This window comes from Pantherophis guttatus, chromosome 2 (assembly GCF_059756535.1).
Source record: "Pantherophis guttatus breed Tessera chromosome 2, ASM5975653v1, whole genome shotgun sequence".
NCBI lineage: Eukaryota > Metazoa > Chordata > Lepidosauria > Squamata > Colubridae > Pantherophis > Pantherophis guttatus.
The window spans coordinates 219,245,854-219,265,294 of record NC_142064.1 but is presented as its reverse complement, the minus strand read 5'-3'; the positions used below and the strand labels follow the sequence as shown (position 1 = coordinate 219,265,294).

At 36.6% G+C, this 19,441-nt stretch overlaps 1 protein-coding gene across 19 annotated transcripts in view; it reads right to left on the bottom strand.

Annotated features, from left to right (window-relative positions):
• Nucleotides 1–19,441, bottom strand: part of CACNA1D (calcium voltage-gated channel subunit alpha1 D) — a 240,478-nt gene that overhangs the window by 82,490 nt on the left and 138,547 nt on the right. For all 19 annotated transcript variants that reach the window (XM_087887838.1, XM_087887840.1, XM_087887842.1 and 16 more), the window contains exons 10-14: nucleotides 18,787–18,871; nucleotides 17,612–17,638; nucleotides 4,132–4,292; nucleotides 1,620–1,845; nucleotides 1,272–1,479 (exon numbers count right to left, since the gene is read on the bottom strand). In XM_087887838.1, coding sequence (XP_087743964.1) covers nucleotides 1,272–1,479; nucleotides 1,620–1,845; nucleotides 4,132–4,292; nucleotides 17,612–17,638; nucleotides 18,787–18,871 — 707 coding nt within the window. The remainder of the gene's footprint in view (nucleotides 1–1,271; nucleotides 1,480–1,619; nucleotides 1,846–4,131; nucleotides 4,293–17,611; nucleotides 17,639–18,786; nucleotides 18,872–19,441) is intronic.

The following is a 19,441-nucleotide window of genomic DNA, read 5'->3' as shown; positions in this document are numbered from 1 at the left end:
TATATATCTGGCTAAATATAATGATGAGTTTTCTAATCCTTTCATTGTGAAGAGCTGAAATGTGAGCATCTCGGTTATCATTACGTCCCAAAGCAATTGCCCTTGGCAAGAAAGCTAATTTTTAAATTGGATTAAAATAATGGCACATTAAATTTGGTTATGTGCTATCAAATTGTTTTCAATTCATAGCAACCATCTAGATAGATTTTCCAGTCCTAAATTGTTCTTTCAGGTCTCCCAACAGTGCACCCATTGCCATTATAACTGAGTCCCTTAAATAAAACTGTGAAGGTGCTGATTAAACTGAGCATATTAGGAACCTTTATACAATATTTCTATTGTAATAAGTAGCCTTAAAAAAGAGCTCACGATCCTGAATTCTAAAGCATTGGTCCTTCAAGATTGGTTAGGAAAATTAACACAATATTGTTTTCAAATATTCAGTTTAGATTCAGTATGATAACTTTTACTTGTTTTCTCCAATAATTCATAGCATTTTTTCCTGTTATGGTTTGTTTTGTCTGTGGAAGCTGAAGTAATAAGCATGGGGTTTGCCACTGATTTTATCTATGTGGTGACAATCTTTTGAAGGGTTAGGCTAAGAATTACTGGCCTGAAGTCATCTAATGAACTTTGGGATCAAATAAGGTCTGAAACTCCTCAAACCAGGTCCAGTTCCTTATCTATAATACTAAACAGGTTGTCAGTGAAGATACTAATGTACATATATGAATTTAGGGGAGAAAACAAGAAGTGAGTGGACTTATGCTTGTGGAACATTGTAGGCAAAAATGGACAGGCCTAGATTTTAGCAAAGAAATTAAGCAACCTTTTTTTCGTATGAAAAAAAAAGAATGTTTAAGCTAAAGCTCTGGATCATAAATAGGAGTAACTTACCAAGGTACAGACTTAAAATGTACACAATATAAACAATTGTAAAAAGCAATTAACCATTACAGAAGAACTTTGCAATTAATAACTGTTTTGTTAGCTGTATTTGGATGAACAAAGACAACTTAATATTAATGATGTTAACATAAAAGCTATGCTGCATAGAGAGATTGAATACGTGATATGAACAAATGGTACAAAATGATGCAAAAATTACCAAAGATTGACTTTTAATGGGCAAAATGCTATTTAACATAAACAGAAGGAATTATCGTTGTGATAAGTGACTTTTATTTTTATTTTAGGAGACAGGATTACTTAGACAGTGTTGTTGTTCACAGATTTTAAAAAAATGTTTTATAGTGGGTGAATAAAGTTACCTGGAATACAGTTAAAAGGGCTTGTGGGAAATTATCGAAGGTGCTCCGTTTTGTTTGAGTTTCATCAAAATTAAATTTGCCTCCAAACAGCTGCATTCCAAGCAATGAGAAGATTATGATGAAGAGGAAAAGCAGAAGCAACAGTGAAGCAATGGACTTCATTGAGTTTAACAAGGATGCTACCAAGTTGCTCAGGGATGTCCAGTGCCTACAAATTAAAATGTGTGTGTTAACAGAAAAAAAAACCGTAAAAGAACAGTGCATGATGAAATATTACAAAAGAGCAGCGGGTCATACAAGGGTCAGTAAAACTCAGCACCAAGAAAAGTAAGAATAAGTTTCTCTTACCTGGTGACTTTAAAAATACGGAGGAGACGGACACAGCGGAAAACTGAAATTCCAAGAGGGGACATAATTTGCAGCTCTACCAGGATGGTTTCAACAATGCCGCCACAGACCACAAAGCAGTCAAAACGATTAAAAAGGGACACAAAATAAGACTGCAGCCCAAGACTGTACATTTTTACTAACATTTCGCAGGTGAATAAAGCCAGAAGGACTTTGTTTGCAATATCTGGGGGGAAAATATTCAAGAAATTAAATCGATTAATGAGTTTCAGGTTCAGTTTCGTGTCTTACATCTAATATGAGCAATTAATTTTTTCTGTTTCTCCCTCTTTATCCCAAAACCCCAAATTAAGATGAATAACCAATACATGAAATAATAATACAGGCATTTAGACCATTATATTGTATAGTTACATTTTCTTCTTACAATGTATTGAATATTAACTTTCAATATGGACATGATTTTAACAACCAAAGATTTGACATCAATATGTACAGTTCCTATAGTTACAGTCTACTTGGGCAACAACCATCTAAATAGAGCCAAAGGACAGAACTGATCAGGATGGTTCATAAAGAAGAGCTCTACAAGTTAACTGGAACTGCTCCTTGTAAACCAGAATCTGGCCCATGAAAGTATTTCCCCTGGTACAACTCTGACTTAGTAAAAAAAAAAAAACTGTACTAGACCAAAGAAATCTTTTTGGCACTCATAACGAATGTCAACCACCAGACTACTTGACTAGACTAGACCACTAGACCAGTAGTCACCAAACAACAGCTTTTGATCCAAATCTGCCAGACTGCCTGCTTTTGTACAAATTAAGAATGGGAAGAGTAGGAGATTGCCCATTCTCTGCCAGACCCAAGGCTCAGCAGAGCTCCTAGTCAAAGATATCATTGTGGCAGGGGCATCCTGGATGGCAGCAACAGCCTATCAGTAGTCTCCTTGCTAGCACACCAACATTGTCCAATGGCCATTGCACTCTTTGGCCTGCAGTCTGCCTGCCATGGCCATAGAGGCAGAGATAGGGCACAATTTTTTCCCTTTATGGAAGAAAAGTTTGCCTACTTGTGCATTAGACTATGATTAAATTGATATTAATCTACAATAAAAGTTCAGTGGAATTTGACTAAGTTCAGCTATGGAAACCTACAACCTATATGTAGGTTTTTGTAAGCCCTCCTGTCCCCAACCCAAAAAGACTTCCAAAATGATGATGTTGGAACAAAACAAAAAACAAAAAAACAACAACAACCCAGAATTGCTATGGTCTAATTTCTTAGGATTTTAAGAAGAAAACAGGCTTAATACAAATTATTAATAAAAAGAATACTTCCTATTATCTCTAACTTTTTGGCTCCCCACTACAAAATGATGCAGATCTCTTCATTACTACATTAGTAACACATGTTTATTTAATATTGTTGTTGACTGCTCAGTCAACCAGATGTTGAGACTTGATTTCGCATTTTTGTCCAATTATTATCTTGGTTCATTGCATAGTCAATCAGATGTTTACACTGGGTTTGGCCTATCAAGTCCTTCCCATGGACATGAGATAAGCACATACTGTTGTTTGTTGGTGTTAAAAAGTATTGCCATAGGATTATGCTGCCGTTGTTAAATCTTGGATGTTATGTAACACACGCTTGTTTGTTTGAATTCTACAGTCCCAGAGGAATTTAGCTTCTTTATTTTCTATTACTTTGTTTATTTTGTGATCCCATCAGTTCTTTCTTGCAGATGTTCCAATAATCTATTGTTGTTACCTTGTCATCCTGTTGTTTGTAATAAATCTGTGTGATCTGTGATCTTCTTGCAGCAGCTAACTAGGTGGGCCACTGTTTCTTCAGCTTCTTTGCAGAGATAGCATTTGCTATCTTCTCAATTCTGGTTTTGTATGCATTTGTTCTTAAGCTTGGTCTTAATCAATTAGCACTTCTCTTTCTTCTACTTTGCTGCTCTTAGCCATTGCCAGGTCTTGTAGTTATCTGCTTTTTCTGGTAGTTTTTATATGTATTGGCTATGTACTGTAATACTTTATTTTCTGCTCTTTATTTGGTCTTTCTCATAGTCAAATTTGGTCTCTCTGGAATTCAGTAAGCCTTCATGATGTACTAGTTTCAGTGTATCTTCTTCACTGTCTTTCAGATAGTCTTCCAAAGCCTTTTTTTCTTTTATTATTAGATTTATATCATATATTTTTTTACAACTCATGATTAGGTATATAGTTCTCTCATCCCCTATTTTCCCACAACAACCAACTGTTAGGCTGAGAGAGTTTCTGGCCCAAGGTTACCCAAATAGTTTTCATGTCTAAGGGAGGACTAGAACTTACAGTCTCCCAGTTCCCATCCCAGCAACTCACCCACTACGCACCATTGGCTCATGTCACCTCACTGGTATTTACCATAAATTGAACAACATAGACTAAGATATACAAAAAAGGAAAGTGAAAGTGTTTTTCATTTATTATAATAAGAAACAAGAAAAGTATTTTTGTTTTACCTTGTATTTCTGTTAGCCAGTCAGGCTGATTATAATGCTCAGATGAGATAGTTAATGTGTTTAGGAAGACCAGGACAATGACTAACCAATAAAAAGAAACAGATTTTACAGCAGCTCTGCATCGTCTTCGACTGAAACGGTTCCATCGACGCCAGCGTCGGCTAAAATGCAGAAACATTAAAATACAGAATAAAATTAGACAATGAATTCCGACTTTTAAACATAGTCCCATTATTTTGATGCTATCATGACACCTACTTTCACACCTAGTAGATGATGGAAAAGGAAGGTTTGTAAGTGAGAAGGATCTATAGGTTCTCAATACAGGTCAGGAGTCAGGACTAGGATTTGGCTGGATTTCTGTGCCCATAAGCACTACACCCTTGTGAAGCATACTGGCTGGACCAAAGAATCCTCTACTTTAAGTATTAAAGCAGCAACAGTAGCAGCAATTGAAAGAGTTACCCAAAAGACTGATCTTGGCTGTCTGTATACGGACATGGATGCCAACTACTTCACTTGACTGGTGACCCCAGAGAAAGTACAGTCCATACATGAACATTGACATGCAGACCAGGGACAAACTTTGAGGGAACTGTACATGTCTTCTTGTGGACATGACTGCTTTGATGCCTTGATGGCAAGGCTTTGCTTCTGGCAATATGTTTTAAGTGCCCCCTTTGAATGCCAGGCAGGGGAACAAACATTAAACTCTCTGAGCTTATATTTGCTTAAAGTCAGAACTATGTTGCGAACTGTCTCCAAAAATGGATGAACAGCTAATGCAGATTATAACATTATTGCACCTTAATATGCTGACATGCTTTACCTAATACACAAACTGGCAGTTTCATTCAGGAAATTTCTAAACTGTTTTTAGAGATAACTTACATAAAGCTTATTGAAATAATCCATGAGCAACCATTGAGCAATGCACATAGGGCAGATTTTGCACTCCTTTATTGGGCCCGCTCCATAAGATGTTTGGAGAAAGGAACATTTTTAAAAATGTTTCCCACATCTTTCCCACATCCTCAACTAGAAATCCTGTCATGTATATGTCTGGGATCCTCCATATGCCACAGTAGGGATGAATTCCACTATCACACAGAGATGTTTTTGGGACAGAAGATACACTGTATCTGAGTGTGTATAAATGTATTGATATTTTTTCTCATAAAAAATATGCAAGCGAGAATGAATTTTAAAGTAGTTTGGTTACATGTATGACCTGATTCATGCTTGGTTGAACTAAGGAAGACATATCCAATTGACACTGTCACATATTCTAAATGTTTTATACAGATTTTATCTGCTTCTCTGTTAACTCTCTATAGAGTTTTTCAATCTATATATGTATTTGTTTTCTAATCTGCTACGTATATATTGAGCTACAAGCAGCCAGTCCAGTCATTGTGAGACCTGGATAGCAGCAGCAATGTTGACCTTCAAGCTTCATATAAATTTCCTTTATTTATAGCATTTTATTTCATTTTTTAATTAAAAATATCAAACTGATTTGTGATAATTATAGCAAATGCAGTACAGCATAGAATAAACACAGGAAAATCAATAATACAACCTTGAATTTAAAAATAATCATTCATGCAGCTGATGAAATCAAGGTAAATCCTATGTTTTGGCAAAAATCTCTGGCAGAAGTCCTCCCACGAGACGCCCACCTTACCTCTATTCTACCCAGTATTTATTACCCAAATGCTGGGTAAAACAGAGGTAACCCTATTCCATGCTTATCCCATGCCAACCTTATTGAGGTAACCCTATAGAGGTAACCCTATCCTACACCAATCCCACCTCAGCAAATGTGGTACTGTAATCACGAAGACCTAGGTAGAATTAGATTGAACCTTAGATTTTAGGAGTAACTATTTCCAAAGTACAAACACATTTTTTTTTATTTAAAAAGTTTTAACAATCATTACAACAATTTCCCCCCTCCCACCCCTCTCCCACCCTTCTTTTTGAGAATATTTTGAATACTCCACCGTATTTTTATCCAAAATGCCTTAATTTTTTTACATGTCCACCATATATGATAATACGTGGCATCATCACATTCACATCTCCAACACTTAGGTTGTGCACTTGGATACATACAGGCTAGCTTTTTAGGATCCAGATGCCATCTATAAAACATTTTATAAAAATTCTCTCTTAAGTTTTGGGCTTGCGTGAACTTCACATTTCTAACCCATATTTTTTCCCATGTTTCCATCATTATTGGTTCTTCAATATTTTGTGCCCACTTTATCATACAGTACTTAACTAACTCCGTTTCTGAATCTATTTCTACCAATGCATTATACAACCTTTTTATATGCATTTGACTTTGATCTCTAATCTGTTTTACCAAGTTCTCATTTTGCAGAAAACCAATTTTCTGATCTTCTCTCCATCTAGCTTGCAACTGTACATATTGAAACCATGTTCGAATTGTCCTTTCTTCTCTTAGTTGATTCAAAGATTTTAATTGTAGTATACCTCTTTCCTTGTTAAGAAGTTCTTTATATGTAATCACATCTTGCCTTTGCTCTACACTTATATTCTCTATCGTGTGTCTGGGTATTGCCCACAATGGTAACTTCTCGTTTAGTTTATACTTGTACTTTTTCCAGACACGCAATAGAACATTCCTTAATATATGACTTTTAAAAGTCTTGTCCACTTTCTTATCATATAATAAATAAGCATGCCACCCATAAACCAAATCATATCCCTCAATATTCAATATTCTTTCTTCTGTTAAATTCATCCAATCACTCATTGCTGATAGAACAGCTGCCTCATAATAAAGTCTTAAATTAGGCATTTTGAGATCTCCTCTTTCACGTGTATCCTGCATTATTTTTTGTTTTAGCCTTGGTCTCTTCCCTGCCCAAATAAAATTATTAATACCCTTCTGCCATATCTTCAAATTCTCATCTTTTTTAAGTATTGGTATCATTTGAAAAAGAAACAAAAACTTAGGCAAAACATTCATTTTTACTGCTGCTATTCTTCCTAACAAGGATAATTGTAATTTTTTCCAGTTTTCCATCTCTCTCTGTATTTTTTGCCACAACGGATCATAATTATACTTAAATAATTTCGCATTTGATGTCATAATATAGACCCCTACCAAGAGCCTTGGTACTACAGTGGTTTAAAGCACCCTGTTATTAACACAGCTGCCTGCAATTTACTGCTGGTTCGAATCTCTCCAAGGCTCAAGGTTGACTCAGCCTTCCATCCTTTCTAAGGTAGGTTAAATGAGGACCCAGTTTGTGGGGGCAATAAGCTGACTTTGTATAAATATACAAAAGTATGAAGGCTATTGCTTAACGCATTGTAAGCTGCCCTGAGTCTCCGGAGAAGGGCGGCATATAAATCAAATTAAAAAAAAAAAATACTTAACTTTTTTTACAATTTCAAATCCTATTAGTCTTTCTAATTCTTCTTTTTGATTTATAGTCATATTTTTAGTTATTATCTTCGTTTTTCCTGCATTTATTTTAAATCCAGATACTTGTCCATATTGATTAATTATATCCATTAGACCTACAACCGACTGTAATGGTTGGGTTAAAGTAACAACCAAATAGTCTGCGAATGCTCGTAATCTATAGTCATACTGCCTAATCTTAATTCCACTTATTTTGTCCGACCCACGTATCTTACTTAACAAAAATTCCAAAGTCAAAATAAACAATAATGGAGACAAAGGGCATCCTTGTCTTGTTCCTTTTTCTATATTAAAAGTATCTGTTAAACTACCATTAATTATTATTTGCGCTGTTTGTTTCTGATATATTGCCTTAATAGATTTTGTGAAATGTTCCCCAAACTGCATCTTTTCTATTATTTTCAATAAAAATTGCCAATTCAATCGATCAAATGCTTTCTCTGCATCAAGAAATATCAGCACCGCAGGGATTTGGTTGTTCTTCCCCAAATACTCCAATAGGTTAACAACTTGCCTTACATTACTCTTCATTTGTCTACCATTTATAAAACCAGTTTGATCATTATGAATCATTTGTTGCATGACTGTCATTAACCTATTTGCTAATATTTTAGCAAAAATCTTGTAATCTGTATTTAAGAGTGATATGGGCCTATAGTTTTTTGGCTGGGTGTGGTCTTGCTCCTCCTTTGGAATCAAAGAAATATAAGCTGTCCTCCAAGATGGGGGTACATCTCCTCCAGATTGAATATTAGTAAATAATTCTTTAAGTGGTCCCACCATTTCTAACTGCAAATGTTTATAATAAGCAGCTGTCAAGCCATCCGTCCCAGGAGCTTTACCCACTTTCAACTGCTTAATTGCAAACATAATCTCCTCAGTGGTTATTGGTTGATTTAAACCCTCCCTTTTGTAATTGTAGGAATATTCTCTTTCTGTAGATATCTATCTATATCTGTACCTTGAATTTTATCACCAGCATACAATCTCGTATAAAATTCTAAAAATGCTTTTTTAATCATATTTTGCTGATAAACCTCTTTACCTTTATATTCTATTTTCTCTATGGTCCGTGACTTTTGTTTTTTGCTTAACAAATATGCTAACCACCTCCCTGGTTTATTAGCATTACAAAAAATATTATGTTTAGCATACTGCAAATTAGTTGCGACCTGATCTGCCATTAACATATTAAATTGCCCTCGCAATAAATTAATTGCCTCTTTTATTTTCTTATCTGCTGGATTCAATATCAAAGCTTGTTCTTTTTTTTCTGATTTCCTCTTCTAAATCCTTCCTTTTTTTCCTGTTTGCGTCTATATTTATTATTCAAATATATCAAAATGCCTCTCATATATGCTTTGCTTGCATCCCAAACCATTTCCATAGGTGTACCCTTATGCATATTTATAATAAAAAATTATTTCATAAATTTTTTACATTCTTTTACATTTTCCTCATATCTAAACAGATTTTCATTTAACCTCCAAGACCTCTTAGATCCCCTTCCATACTCTAATTCCATCCAGACTGGACTATGATCCTTTAAAACTCTTGGACAAATCTTCGTCTTCTTTACTCTGGAAAAGAAATCATTTGTAATTAATATAAAATATATCCTTGAGAAACATTGATGTCTATCAGAAAAAAAGGTAAAGTCTTTCTCTTCGGGGTTTCTCTCTCACCAGATATCTCTCAGTTCCATATCCTCCATCATTTCAAAAAACGATTTTGGCAATCTGGCACGCGTTGAAATGTTCTGCAAGAGCCCCTTCTTATCTTTTTTAGTGTCCAAAACTCCATTCCAATCACCCAATAAAATACATGATTTATAGTCCCATTGTAATAACTTGGAATGTAAAAGCTTATAAAATTTTTCCTGTTGTAGACTCCAATTAAAAGTATTTTTTCTCCTTTTATTAAAAGTTCAATTGCTATAAATCTTCCTTGATCATCTGCTTCAATTAATTTGGCAATTAAGTCTTTTTTTAGGTATATAACTATACCATTCTTCTTCTCAGGAGCAGATGCAACAAAATGTTGCATACCTAACCTTGCATTTATTAAGTATTTTTGATCTTTACTTCTGATATGAGTCTCTTGTAAACAAATTACATCATTTTAAAACTGTTTCAAATAATGAAATATTTTTCTCCTCTTTTGTGGTGAATTTAGGCTATTAACATTCCAGGTCAAAAATCTAGTTGCCATTCTTGGCCCCCTGAAGCACTTGGAGCATCTGCTGGAAATCTCCATGCATTTTACTTTTTGGCCTTGCTCCTCCCACTGCTTCTGTTTTTGTAGTATCTTGAATCATTTGAAGTTTCTGCAGTCTTAATTCTTCTTGACGCTTGGCTGCCGCTCGAGTCTGTCTTTGATCCTTAGGTTCTTCTATCTCCAAAGCTTGAACAGTAGTCAAAAATTGTATTAATTCTTCTTGAATAATCAAATCAGCTTTTTGGGCCTGTGCCAACAATTCTTCTTTCTCCCCCTTTCTTGCCCCCTCTATTTCCGTCTTCCTTCTAGCTTCCTGGGGCTGAGGGCATCCAGCCTTTAATACATTGGTATAGAAATCTCTTGCCTTCCACACTGAATTGAGACGGTATCTTTCTCCTGAATAATTCACCACTAGACCAGCTGGAACTTCCCATCTATACTGTATCTGACGGTATCTCAGTTCTTCCACCAGAAAGGCATAATCCTTTCTGGCTCTCAACATTTTGCGGGGAATTTCTTTCAGTGTTAAAACCTCCTGCCCCTGCACTTGAAGTTTGTTTTTAAAAGTGACTTGTAGGATTTCATTGCGTAATCTCCTTGTTGTAAAATAAACTACAATGTCTCTTGGTATATGTTTCTGTCTGGCCACCCATGAATTGACACGATAAATTTTGTCAATTTGCCATTCAAAATTTGCTTTTTGATCTTCCATTATCTGTGCAAATGCTTCTGAAAAGATCTCTCTCTTGCTTATTTTCCTTGAGGCCTCTTATTCTCAGAGCAAATTCCATGTCTCTATATTGTATCATTATCACATCAGCCTCTGCTCTTTCCATCTTGTCCTGGACCTCCCCCATTTTATTTTCCAAGTTCTCATTAGACTGCTTAATTTCTTCCACTTTTTCATCTATTGCTTCAATGTGTCCTGCCAATCCTTGTACTGCCATAATAATATCTTCTCTAATTTCTTGGTTTCATCTTTGAATAGTCTCTTTGACCTGAGCTATTTCTTCAGCAACTTCTCAAGTTTGCTCCTGAAACATTGAAGCAATTTTTTTTTCTGTAATAAAGGCTTGTGTTTTGAGGGCTTCCTGCAACATTTCAAATGTTAATATTGTTGGTTCCATTGGAGCAGAGAGAGATTGCAATCTGGACGTTTGAGCTGGTGAAGTCCCAGCACTTTTGGGGACAATAGCTTTAATTTGTTTTGAAGCCATTTTTGGTTTCCAATTTAAATTTAATCAGTTGCCAGAACAATAGATCCACCAAATCCAGAAATCAGTCTTTAAATAATATCAATCCTTTTTTAAAAAATCACTACTGTGATTTTTGATCTTCTTTTTTTTTTTTACACAAATCTCTAATTTTGAACAGGGGCTGCCAACACTAAAAGAAACTTTCCTTTTTAACTTTTGCTTTCATGCCCCATTAAAGCTCAATCGCCATCTTGGTTTCACTTTCTCCCCTTAATAAGTCAGAAGGAAGTAATACACATTTGGAGTTAAAGTTCAGTACTTGCAGATCTAATCTCTCCTGAATTTTCTCAGCCTGCTTCCGAATGATGTTTATTCCAAGCATTGTTTGCAGGGGTGGTCGCGGCGTCTTCTTCTGCTTGAAGCAGAAATGTCCTGGATCCGGAGCTCTGTTGGCTTCCAGGGAGCTCTCACCCTTTGAGCCCCAGAATTGTTCCTGGGCTCCTTGGGGAGCTCTACCTACGCCCGTCTGCTCTCTTCCTCCCCTTTCCCGGGGAGAAAGTTTTCAAGCTGCTAGACAGCTGATTTGTGTTGTTCTTGCGGCTTTACGAGATCGCGGGGCTGGCGCTCAAGAAAAGAGCATCCTCGGCACCTGCGGTGCCACCGGAAGTCCAGTACAAACACATTTTTAATGTGAATATTTGTAGATCTGGAGAACAGAAAATGGCTCAAACATCCAGAAAAAATACCCCATATCAATATTATGGTTACTTCTGGAAATGACAGTAGTAGTAAGATGAGAGTACTGTAACCACAGCTAAAAATAGGCTTAATGTTCAGGCAATTGAACAATGGAGGCCGTGTGGATCTGGATGGGGAGGAATAGGCTCAGGCTCAACCCATCCAAGACCGAGTGGCTGTGGTTTCCGACGTCCCGATATAGTCAGTTGGTGCCATCACTGACTATTGGTGGCGAATCATTGGCCCCCCACAGAGAGGGTTCGCAACTTGGGCGTCCTCCTGGATTCACGGCTGTCTTTAGAAGAGCACTTGACGGCCGTGACTGGGAAGATTTTTCATCAGGTTCGCCTGATTCGCCAGTTGTGTCCCTTTCTGGATCAGGACTCACTACGCACGGTCACTCATGCCCTCGTCACCTCCCGCCTGGACTATTGTAACACTCTCTACATGAGGTGTAGAGGAGCACCCGGAGGCTCCAACTGGCGCAGAATGCGGCCACGCGGGTGGTAATGAGAGCGACATGGCATTCCCATGTAACACCTCTCCTGCACAAGTTGCACTGGCTCCCGGTGGTCTTCCGGGTGCGCTTCAAGGTTTTGGTTACCACCTTTAGAGCGCTCCATGGCTTAGGACCTGGTTATTTACGGGACCGCCTACTACCACCAATAGCCTCCCACCGGCCAGTACGTTCTCATAGAGAGGGACTCCTCCGGGTGCCATCAGCCAAACAATGTCGACTGGCGGCCCCTAGGGGGAGAGCCTTCTCTGTGGAGGCACCTACTATCTGGAATGAGCTCCCCCCCTGGAGATACGGAGGATCCCGGATCTGCGCACCTTCTGCTGCGCTCTTAAGACCTTTTTATTCCACCAGGCGGGCCTGGCCTAATCTTTTCCCTCTTTTTAATTACACAAATTTTAATTGATTTTTTAAATGATTGGGGTTTTAATACGTTTGGGCCAAATTTGTTTAATTCAATTTTACTTTGTTTTTAGATTTTGTATCTATGTATTTTTACTGTTTGGCTGTTCACCGCCCTGAGTCCTTCAGGAGTAGGGCGGTATATAAATTAATTAAATAAATAAATAAATAAAATAAATAAATTCTATTCATTTTGCTGAAAGGCAACAAAGTGAATATGGGCTTTTAACATGTTTTTCCATGATAAGGATTTCCTACACCGATTCATATTCCAAGTTAAACAAATAAGGGTTCAAGATAGCTAAACAAGACTGTTGACCTAGCTCAGCTGTAGTTTACTAAACAGTCAGATTAAATCATTCATACGAATCAAGACACCAGAATATCAGTGACAGAAACATCTGTGAATGGATCTCGTCCCTAAGAACCCGGAAGCAGAAGAGATGAATTGGACCTGCAGGAATAGAATATTAGGAATCTTAGATTCAAAAAGAAAGCAGCTGTGACAGGTGCAAAGGAAAGAAGGCCTGGCCTTAAGAATTGAGAAGGAATTGGGATTTTCAGAAAAGATTATTCAATTCTGAGAAAGAGGGAAACATGAGAAAGAAACTCTAACTTGAAGATGGAGCAGAGAGAATCTCTAACAGGCTTTCAAGATTCAGCAACAAACAGCATTCATAGAGCCCCTGCTGGTTCTTTGAAGTGGATCTGGCCTACACAAGATCACTGATTTGGAAAGCAAGAGGCCTAATCCTCTCTTGAAGGGCAGCTGCAACTTCAGCAATCGGGTGAAAGGAAAAACAAATGAAGAATCATGGAAGGAATTGTAGATTGCTGGGCCACCTTTTTTGCGCAAGTTTCATCGTATAAAATGAAACATGTCTCCATTTACTGTCCCCTTTATCCAAACATAGAGCATTTCTTTCTCTCTAGAAGAATATTTGCTTTAAATTGGGTGGGAATATCTCTTGTCACAAAGCAAAAACACCCCCATTATGTAAGGCCATGAGTGAAATCAAGAGAATAAAAGCAACCGTTTGCAAAAGTCAAGCACATTAAGTACTCTGACCATGAACAAAATCATGAAGGACTTTGAATTAAGCATAGTTCTCGGAAATTAGTAGAGGCTGAAAGTCTGCAGGGAACAGATCAAATTTCAGACTGAGCATTGGATGTATGAAGAGATCTGCTGCTTACATCCAGAAAATATCACATCTTGTTACTAAAGCCAGGGGTAAAAAACTTTGTGTTCTTCAGTTACTTAGGATTGCAAGTCTCATAATCACAGGCCACTGAGCATACTGGCTGGGGCTTACAGGAGCTATGGTCAAAAATATGAGGACACTTGGTTGGCTCTTTTGAATACCAGCCTCAAACTGAAGGTGAAATGTATTTGGTTATCAGTGTAGCTTTAGTCATAGTTTAACTACTTCTGTTATCAATATATCCAGGGAGGGAAATAAAAATTCCTATCAGAGCAAATTGAAGCCCAGTTAAAGTAATATTGACAGTTTGAATTTTAAGATCAAGTTTTAAAGTTTAAGTTGGACAGAGTAATAAATGCAGAATTTTGGAAAGCTTTAAGAAATGAATTATATCTATGTCAGTACATATTGTATGCATGTATGCATGTATGCATGTATGCATGTATGCATGTATGCATGTATGTATGTATTGGAAAAATACTAGTGCTTCTTTTAGCATTCTTCAGGTTGTAATGTGAATAAAGATTAAGTTAAGAAATAAAGCAAGATGTACAGTATTGTAAATATGACTGACATTTTATTGTGCTTGTAAATATTTGCTCAAAGAAAAGGAGACAATTACTAATGAAAGAAGTCATCAATAAAACATGAAATAATACTTGAATGCATTTTTAAAGAAAATCATAATATTTGGCTCTTGTTTCTGACAAGCTGCCTCTTTGAAATGAAGTATACAATGTTCATTTTATATTTATAAAATACAGTATAATTAATTCCATTTATCAACTGCCACACACAAATGTCCTCATAAAACATTATTTTAGCAATGTAAATTGTTTTGAATGTAAGTTGAGTGAAAGGCTAAATCATGTATGTCAAACATTCAGCAGATTGTCTTCTGGTTGAAAAGACAAATGAAAATGTCCAGCAAAGTTTTCTTTCAAGAGCTTTTCATGAAGGATATTGAAAAATATACCCATTCCCACTAAAACACAAGAATTCTGAATGCAATGCAATGTGATGCAATTCAGAATTCTGAATGTTAGGTTTCTACTTTTTATCAATCAGTGCATACAGAGATGAGATTTGTATTAGGCCAAGGAAGAGTATTTTATCAACACTGTTCTAATGGATTAGAGAGCTGAACGTGGATTTTGAATAGTGATTTTAACATGAACTTCCAAAGTTTAAATCATACAAACTTGCCAACCTATCATACTTGCAGAGTTGCAATGTACTTATTATGAGCTTATTACCGGGCTGAATTTAGCGTAAGTCTAATCAATAGGTACCAATTCATGGTAATAATATTCATATTTCTGTGCAATTTGTATCAGCTTGGACAGTGTTTCCCAAACTTTCTAGCTTTGTGGACCAGGGGAAGGGGGGGGGGGGAAAAGGGGATGGTTCCATGTGAGTGCCTACAGAGACGAGATTTGTATTTTTGGTAAGAAGAATGAATGTTCATCAAGATTTTGAAACCAACTACCAAATTACATTTGGAAACAATGGCAGAAAAACTACAAGCCAGGGATTGAAAAGAAAAAGATCATATAAGACCGTGATGGCGAACCTATGGCACGCGTGCCAGAGTGGCACACAGAGTCCTCTCTGTGGGCATGTGCGCCATCTCTAGCTGCTCTTCTGGTTTCCAGCACACACCGGCCAGCTGGTCTTTGCGGGTGCCAGAGCACCAGAAAACAGACTGAAAATGGCCAAAAAAGGGGCTAAAAAACAAACAGCTTTTCAGGCCATTTTTGGCCATTTTCCAGGCCTTTTTCTGGCTGTTTTCAGGCTGTTTTCCAGCCATTTTTCGGGTCATTTTTCAGGCCGTTGTGGAAAAACGGCCCCCCAAACAGTCTGAAAACGGTCTGAAAATGGCCCTGAAAACAACCTGAAAAACAGCCTGAAAACAGCCCGAAAAATGGCCCAAAACGGCCCAAAAACAGGCACGCGCACTCTGGCCAGGTCGTCTTTGGGTTTCTGGCACTCTGGTGCATGCACATGCACGTGCGTGCCAGTTTTGGCACTTGATGCTGAAAAGGTTCGCCATCACTGATATAAGGCATTAAGACAGGAACAGCAGTTTCCAATCAATAAAGGACATGTCATTTAAAATATGCCATTGTTTTATCTTCAGCTTTTCACCAAGATTGATTGGATGATATTCCAACATAATTTTTTGTCATATCAATATGAAGATACATTCTGCAGGATTTTCATTGCTTTTTTTCTCATTACATAACCTTAGCTGTCAGAATCCACTCAACTTTTAATACTTCTAGTTAAACCAAAGTTTTCTTTCCATCTCTCAGTCCTTTTTCTTTCTCTTTGTCAGCAGATAAACCAGCAGATTGTTTGAATTGCCAGTTTAAGAGAGAAAATATTTTGGGGGGAAATTCCCTGCCCATGAAATTAATGAGGATATATTTATTTTATTTATTAATTTGTTAATGTTTAGTTTCCATTATTGCAGATCCCTTGTTTTATCTGTTCTTTTGTGGATAAGCAATGGGACATTTTGATATAAACAACTATTTGCAAAGTAATAGAATTAAGCAATCCTTAAGATAATCCATTAAGCAGCCAAGGGTTGAAGTTATAGTAAGATTAAAAAAAAAGGAGGCTCAACTAAAAACAAACAAAAAAACCCAACCTCTACAGCCATCATATCAAATTCTTCAGCAAATATATCTAAACAACAACAAAAAAAGATTTTTATGGATCAGGCATTCCAGAGACAAGCAGAATTCCCTTCTTCAAACAGTGTGATTATTTCTTGATAGTGTCTATTTTTATATAGAGTGCTTTTATGAACAGCATACAGCTTAGTAAGCTAATCAGCAAGACTTCTTGCTCTTTCAGATGCATTATACACATCATGATATTAATCATCTGCCATCCTAAAACTTAAAGAAACACAGAACAGCAGCATTTGTGGGAGACACATAAATCGTCTTCCACCGTTGCCATTGTCAATGAAATAACCAGCACAGCACTTTCAAGTTAAGGCTTATGTTGGCATCTTAAGAGGATATTGTTAATCACTTATGCAATTAGGGCATGGAGTTGAGGTTCCTGTCTCCTCTGGATACTCACACACCCCTGCCCCATGTATAACATCATTTGATAGTTGCTCTCAATGGCATTTTTCTGCCTGAAGGAAATCCTCATTATCTGTTGGATGATGGCTTTGATCCAAGCTACACCTTAAATGTAATTTGATGTAACAATAAACTGCTGGAGCTCTTCTTTTTATGAAAAACAACACTGACAAGAACAAGCAGGGAAATTGAAGATGTATAATCTTTTTCCTGCATGCCAATTTCTCTGCAAATGGCTCTGCTGCCTCTCTTTGTGGCTTTTTTTTCCCCTGAGGAATTTCAAATGCACAGATGTCTTCAGAAAGTCATATTGTCAATCATGTGATGTGAAATTAATTTGGAGTAAAAAAATCACTGAGCAAGAAAACAATTAATTACTCTCCTTCATTTTTTTTTTCAGAAAAGAGGGTTACACTGAATAGTTATTTTGTAGTTCTGTCTTTCTTTAAAAAGAAAGAAGCATATGCTATAGTTATTATAACAGCACAATGGAAAGAGTAAAATGTGATGATGTATGTAGTCCTTTTATATTTATTAACACAATCTTAAAAATCAGTCATATTCACCCATAATATTTATAGATAATCAGCACAGAATTATGATATATAGCAGGAAAGTGAGAGGGAAAGAATACTGACCTGAACTTGGATTTTGAGATAATTTGACTAAAAGAAAAGGAAAACACATTTTAAAGAAAATATAAAACAAGAATGTACATATCTCATTTCACTTTAAACCTGAATTGGAATTATTTAAATATTGGATTTAAATATCGTTAGATATGGACATATTCAACAAGCATAAATTGTATAATAATGGCCTTTCTTAACTGCTCTTAATAGACCACTATCATAATTATGTTTTACAGTTATACCTTTTTTGAAATAATGAATGCACATTTTCATTGAAGCTCTTACTCAACAATCTAGAAAGAGATTTTAATTAAACTACTGGAAGAGAAATAACATCATAATTCTAATCTGGCACCCTTTCAAAAAAAAAAAATTGAAAAATTGCTTCTTCACAATAAGCCTACACTATAGGCCAGGGAAGAATATTTAACACACTGTCTAATGGATTAGAGAGCTGAATGTGGATTTTGAATAGTGATTTTAATATGAACTTCCAAAATTTAAATCATACAAACTTGCCAACCTATCATACTTGCAGAATTGTAATGTATTTATTATGAGCTTATTACTGGGCTAAATTTAGGGTAGGTCTAACCAATAGGTACCAATTCATGATAATAATATTCATATTTCTGTGCAATTTCTATCAGCTTGGATAGTGTTTCCCAAGCTTTCTAGTTTTGCGGACCAGTGGGGGGGGGGAGGGGATGGTTCTGTGTGAGGGGCAGGCATATATGCCCTCCACTCACGCAAATGGAGTGCATGTGCTCATGCAAGTGAGGATGCATGCGCACTTGCTGCCGGTTCCATGGCCCAATTCTGAGCGGGTCGCAGCCCAGTTGTGGGACACAGCCTGGAAGTTGGGGACCCCTGAGCTAGGACACCCTACAAATTGTTATATATAAATTAAATACAGTAGGATACAAATGCTAGCCTTTAAAAGCTCCAGTCTGCTATATGATGATGATCTATTTAAAAATATATTGTTTTTTTTTAAAATCTCTTTCAGAGAACTCTTTCTTACAATTTGCAATGAATAAAGCAGTCATGATTAATGTAATTGGCTATGTTAAGACTTACAATCAAATAAAAGTGAACTTTTGTTTCAGAAAACTTGGTCCAGTCCATTTCTCCAGTGAGTGTTGGGCTAAAAGCTTTCAAGAGTTCCATCATATACTCACCACAAATTTCCACAGCATGTGGTCTCTCCTTCACCAGCCACATTTTCTGTATTCACTGATTCGGTCTCACTTGCTTGCATGCTTGCTGTTGCAAAATAATGAAAATATAATTAGATTTGTTATTGAAAAACAACATAGGAACGTGTCTCTCAAATATTATTTTTATTTTAGAAATGGTCTGTCCTGTAACAATCTGTAGTAGAAGCAACACAACGAATGAATGGATCTCACCTAAAAGGTACAAATAGATCATAGTTCAGGATTCTAGGCAAAGAAAATCCTAGCGCACAAGCAGAAAAGCACAAAAGAAAAGAATGTTATTATCCTAGGCACTATCAATAGTGCAAAATTATTCTTCTGCAAAGTATAGTGAAACAGAAGTTTACAGTTTTCCACAAAATGATATTTTCCCCAATGCTTGCATTAATATGATGAGAGCTATGAGTCTTCAATATATGGTTGCAACACTTGGAACAATTTCTTACTGAACCCTTCTCAGTGACTTACTTCTGGGTTATAAGAAGTTAGTTCTGTCTCTGCTTTCAGCTCACACAACATTCTGTCTTTTCATTTTAGCAACCTTGGATCAATGACACTGTCTACCCTACAGACCTGATGTTCCTCAAGTATAAACTCCAGTTACCAGGTCTAATCC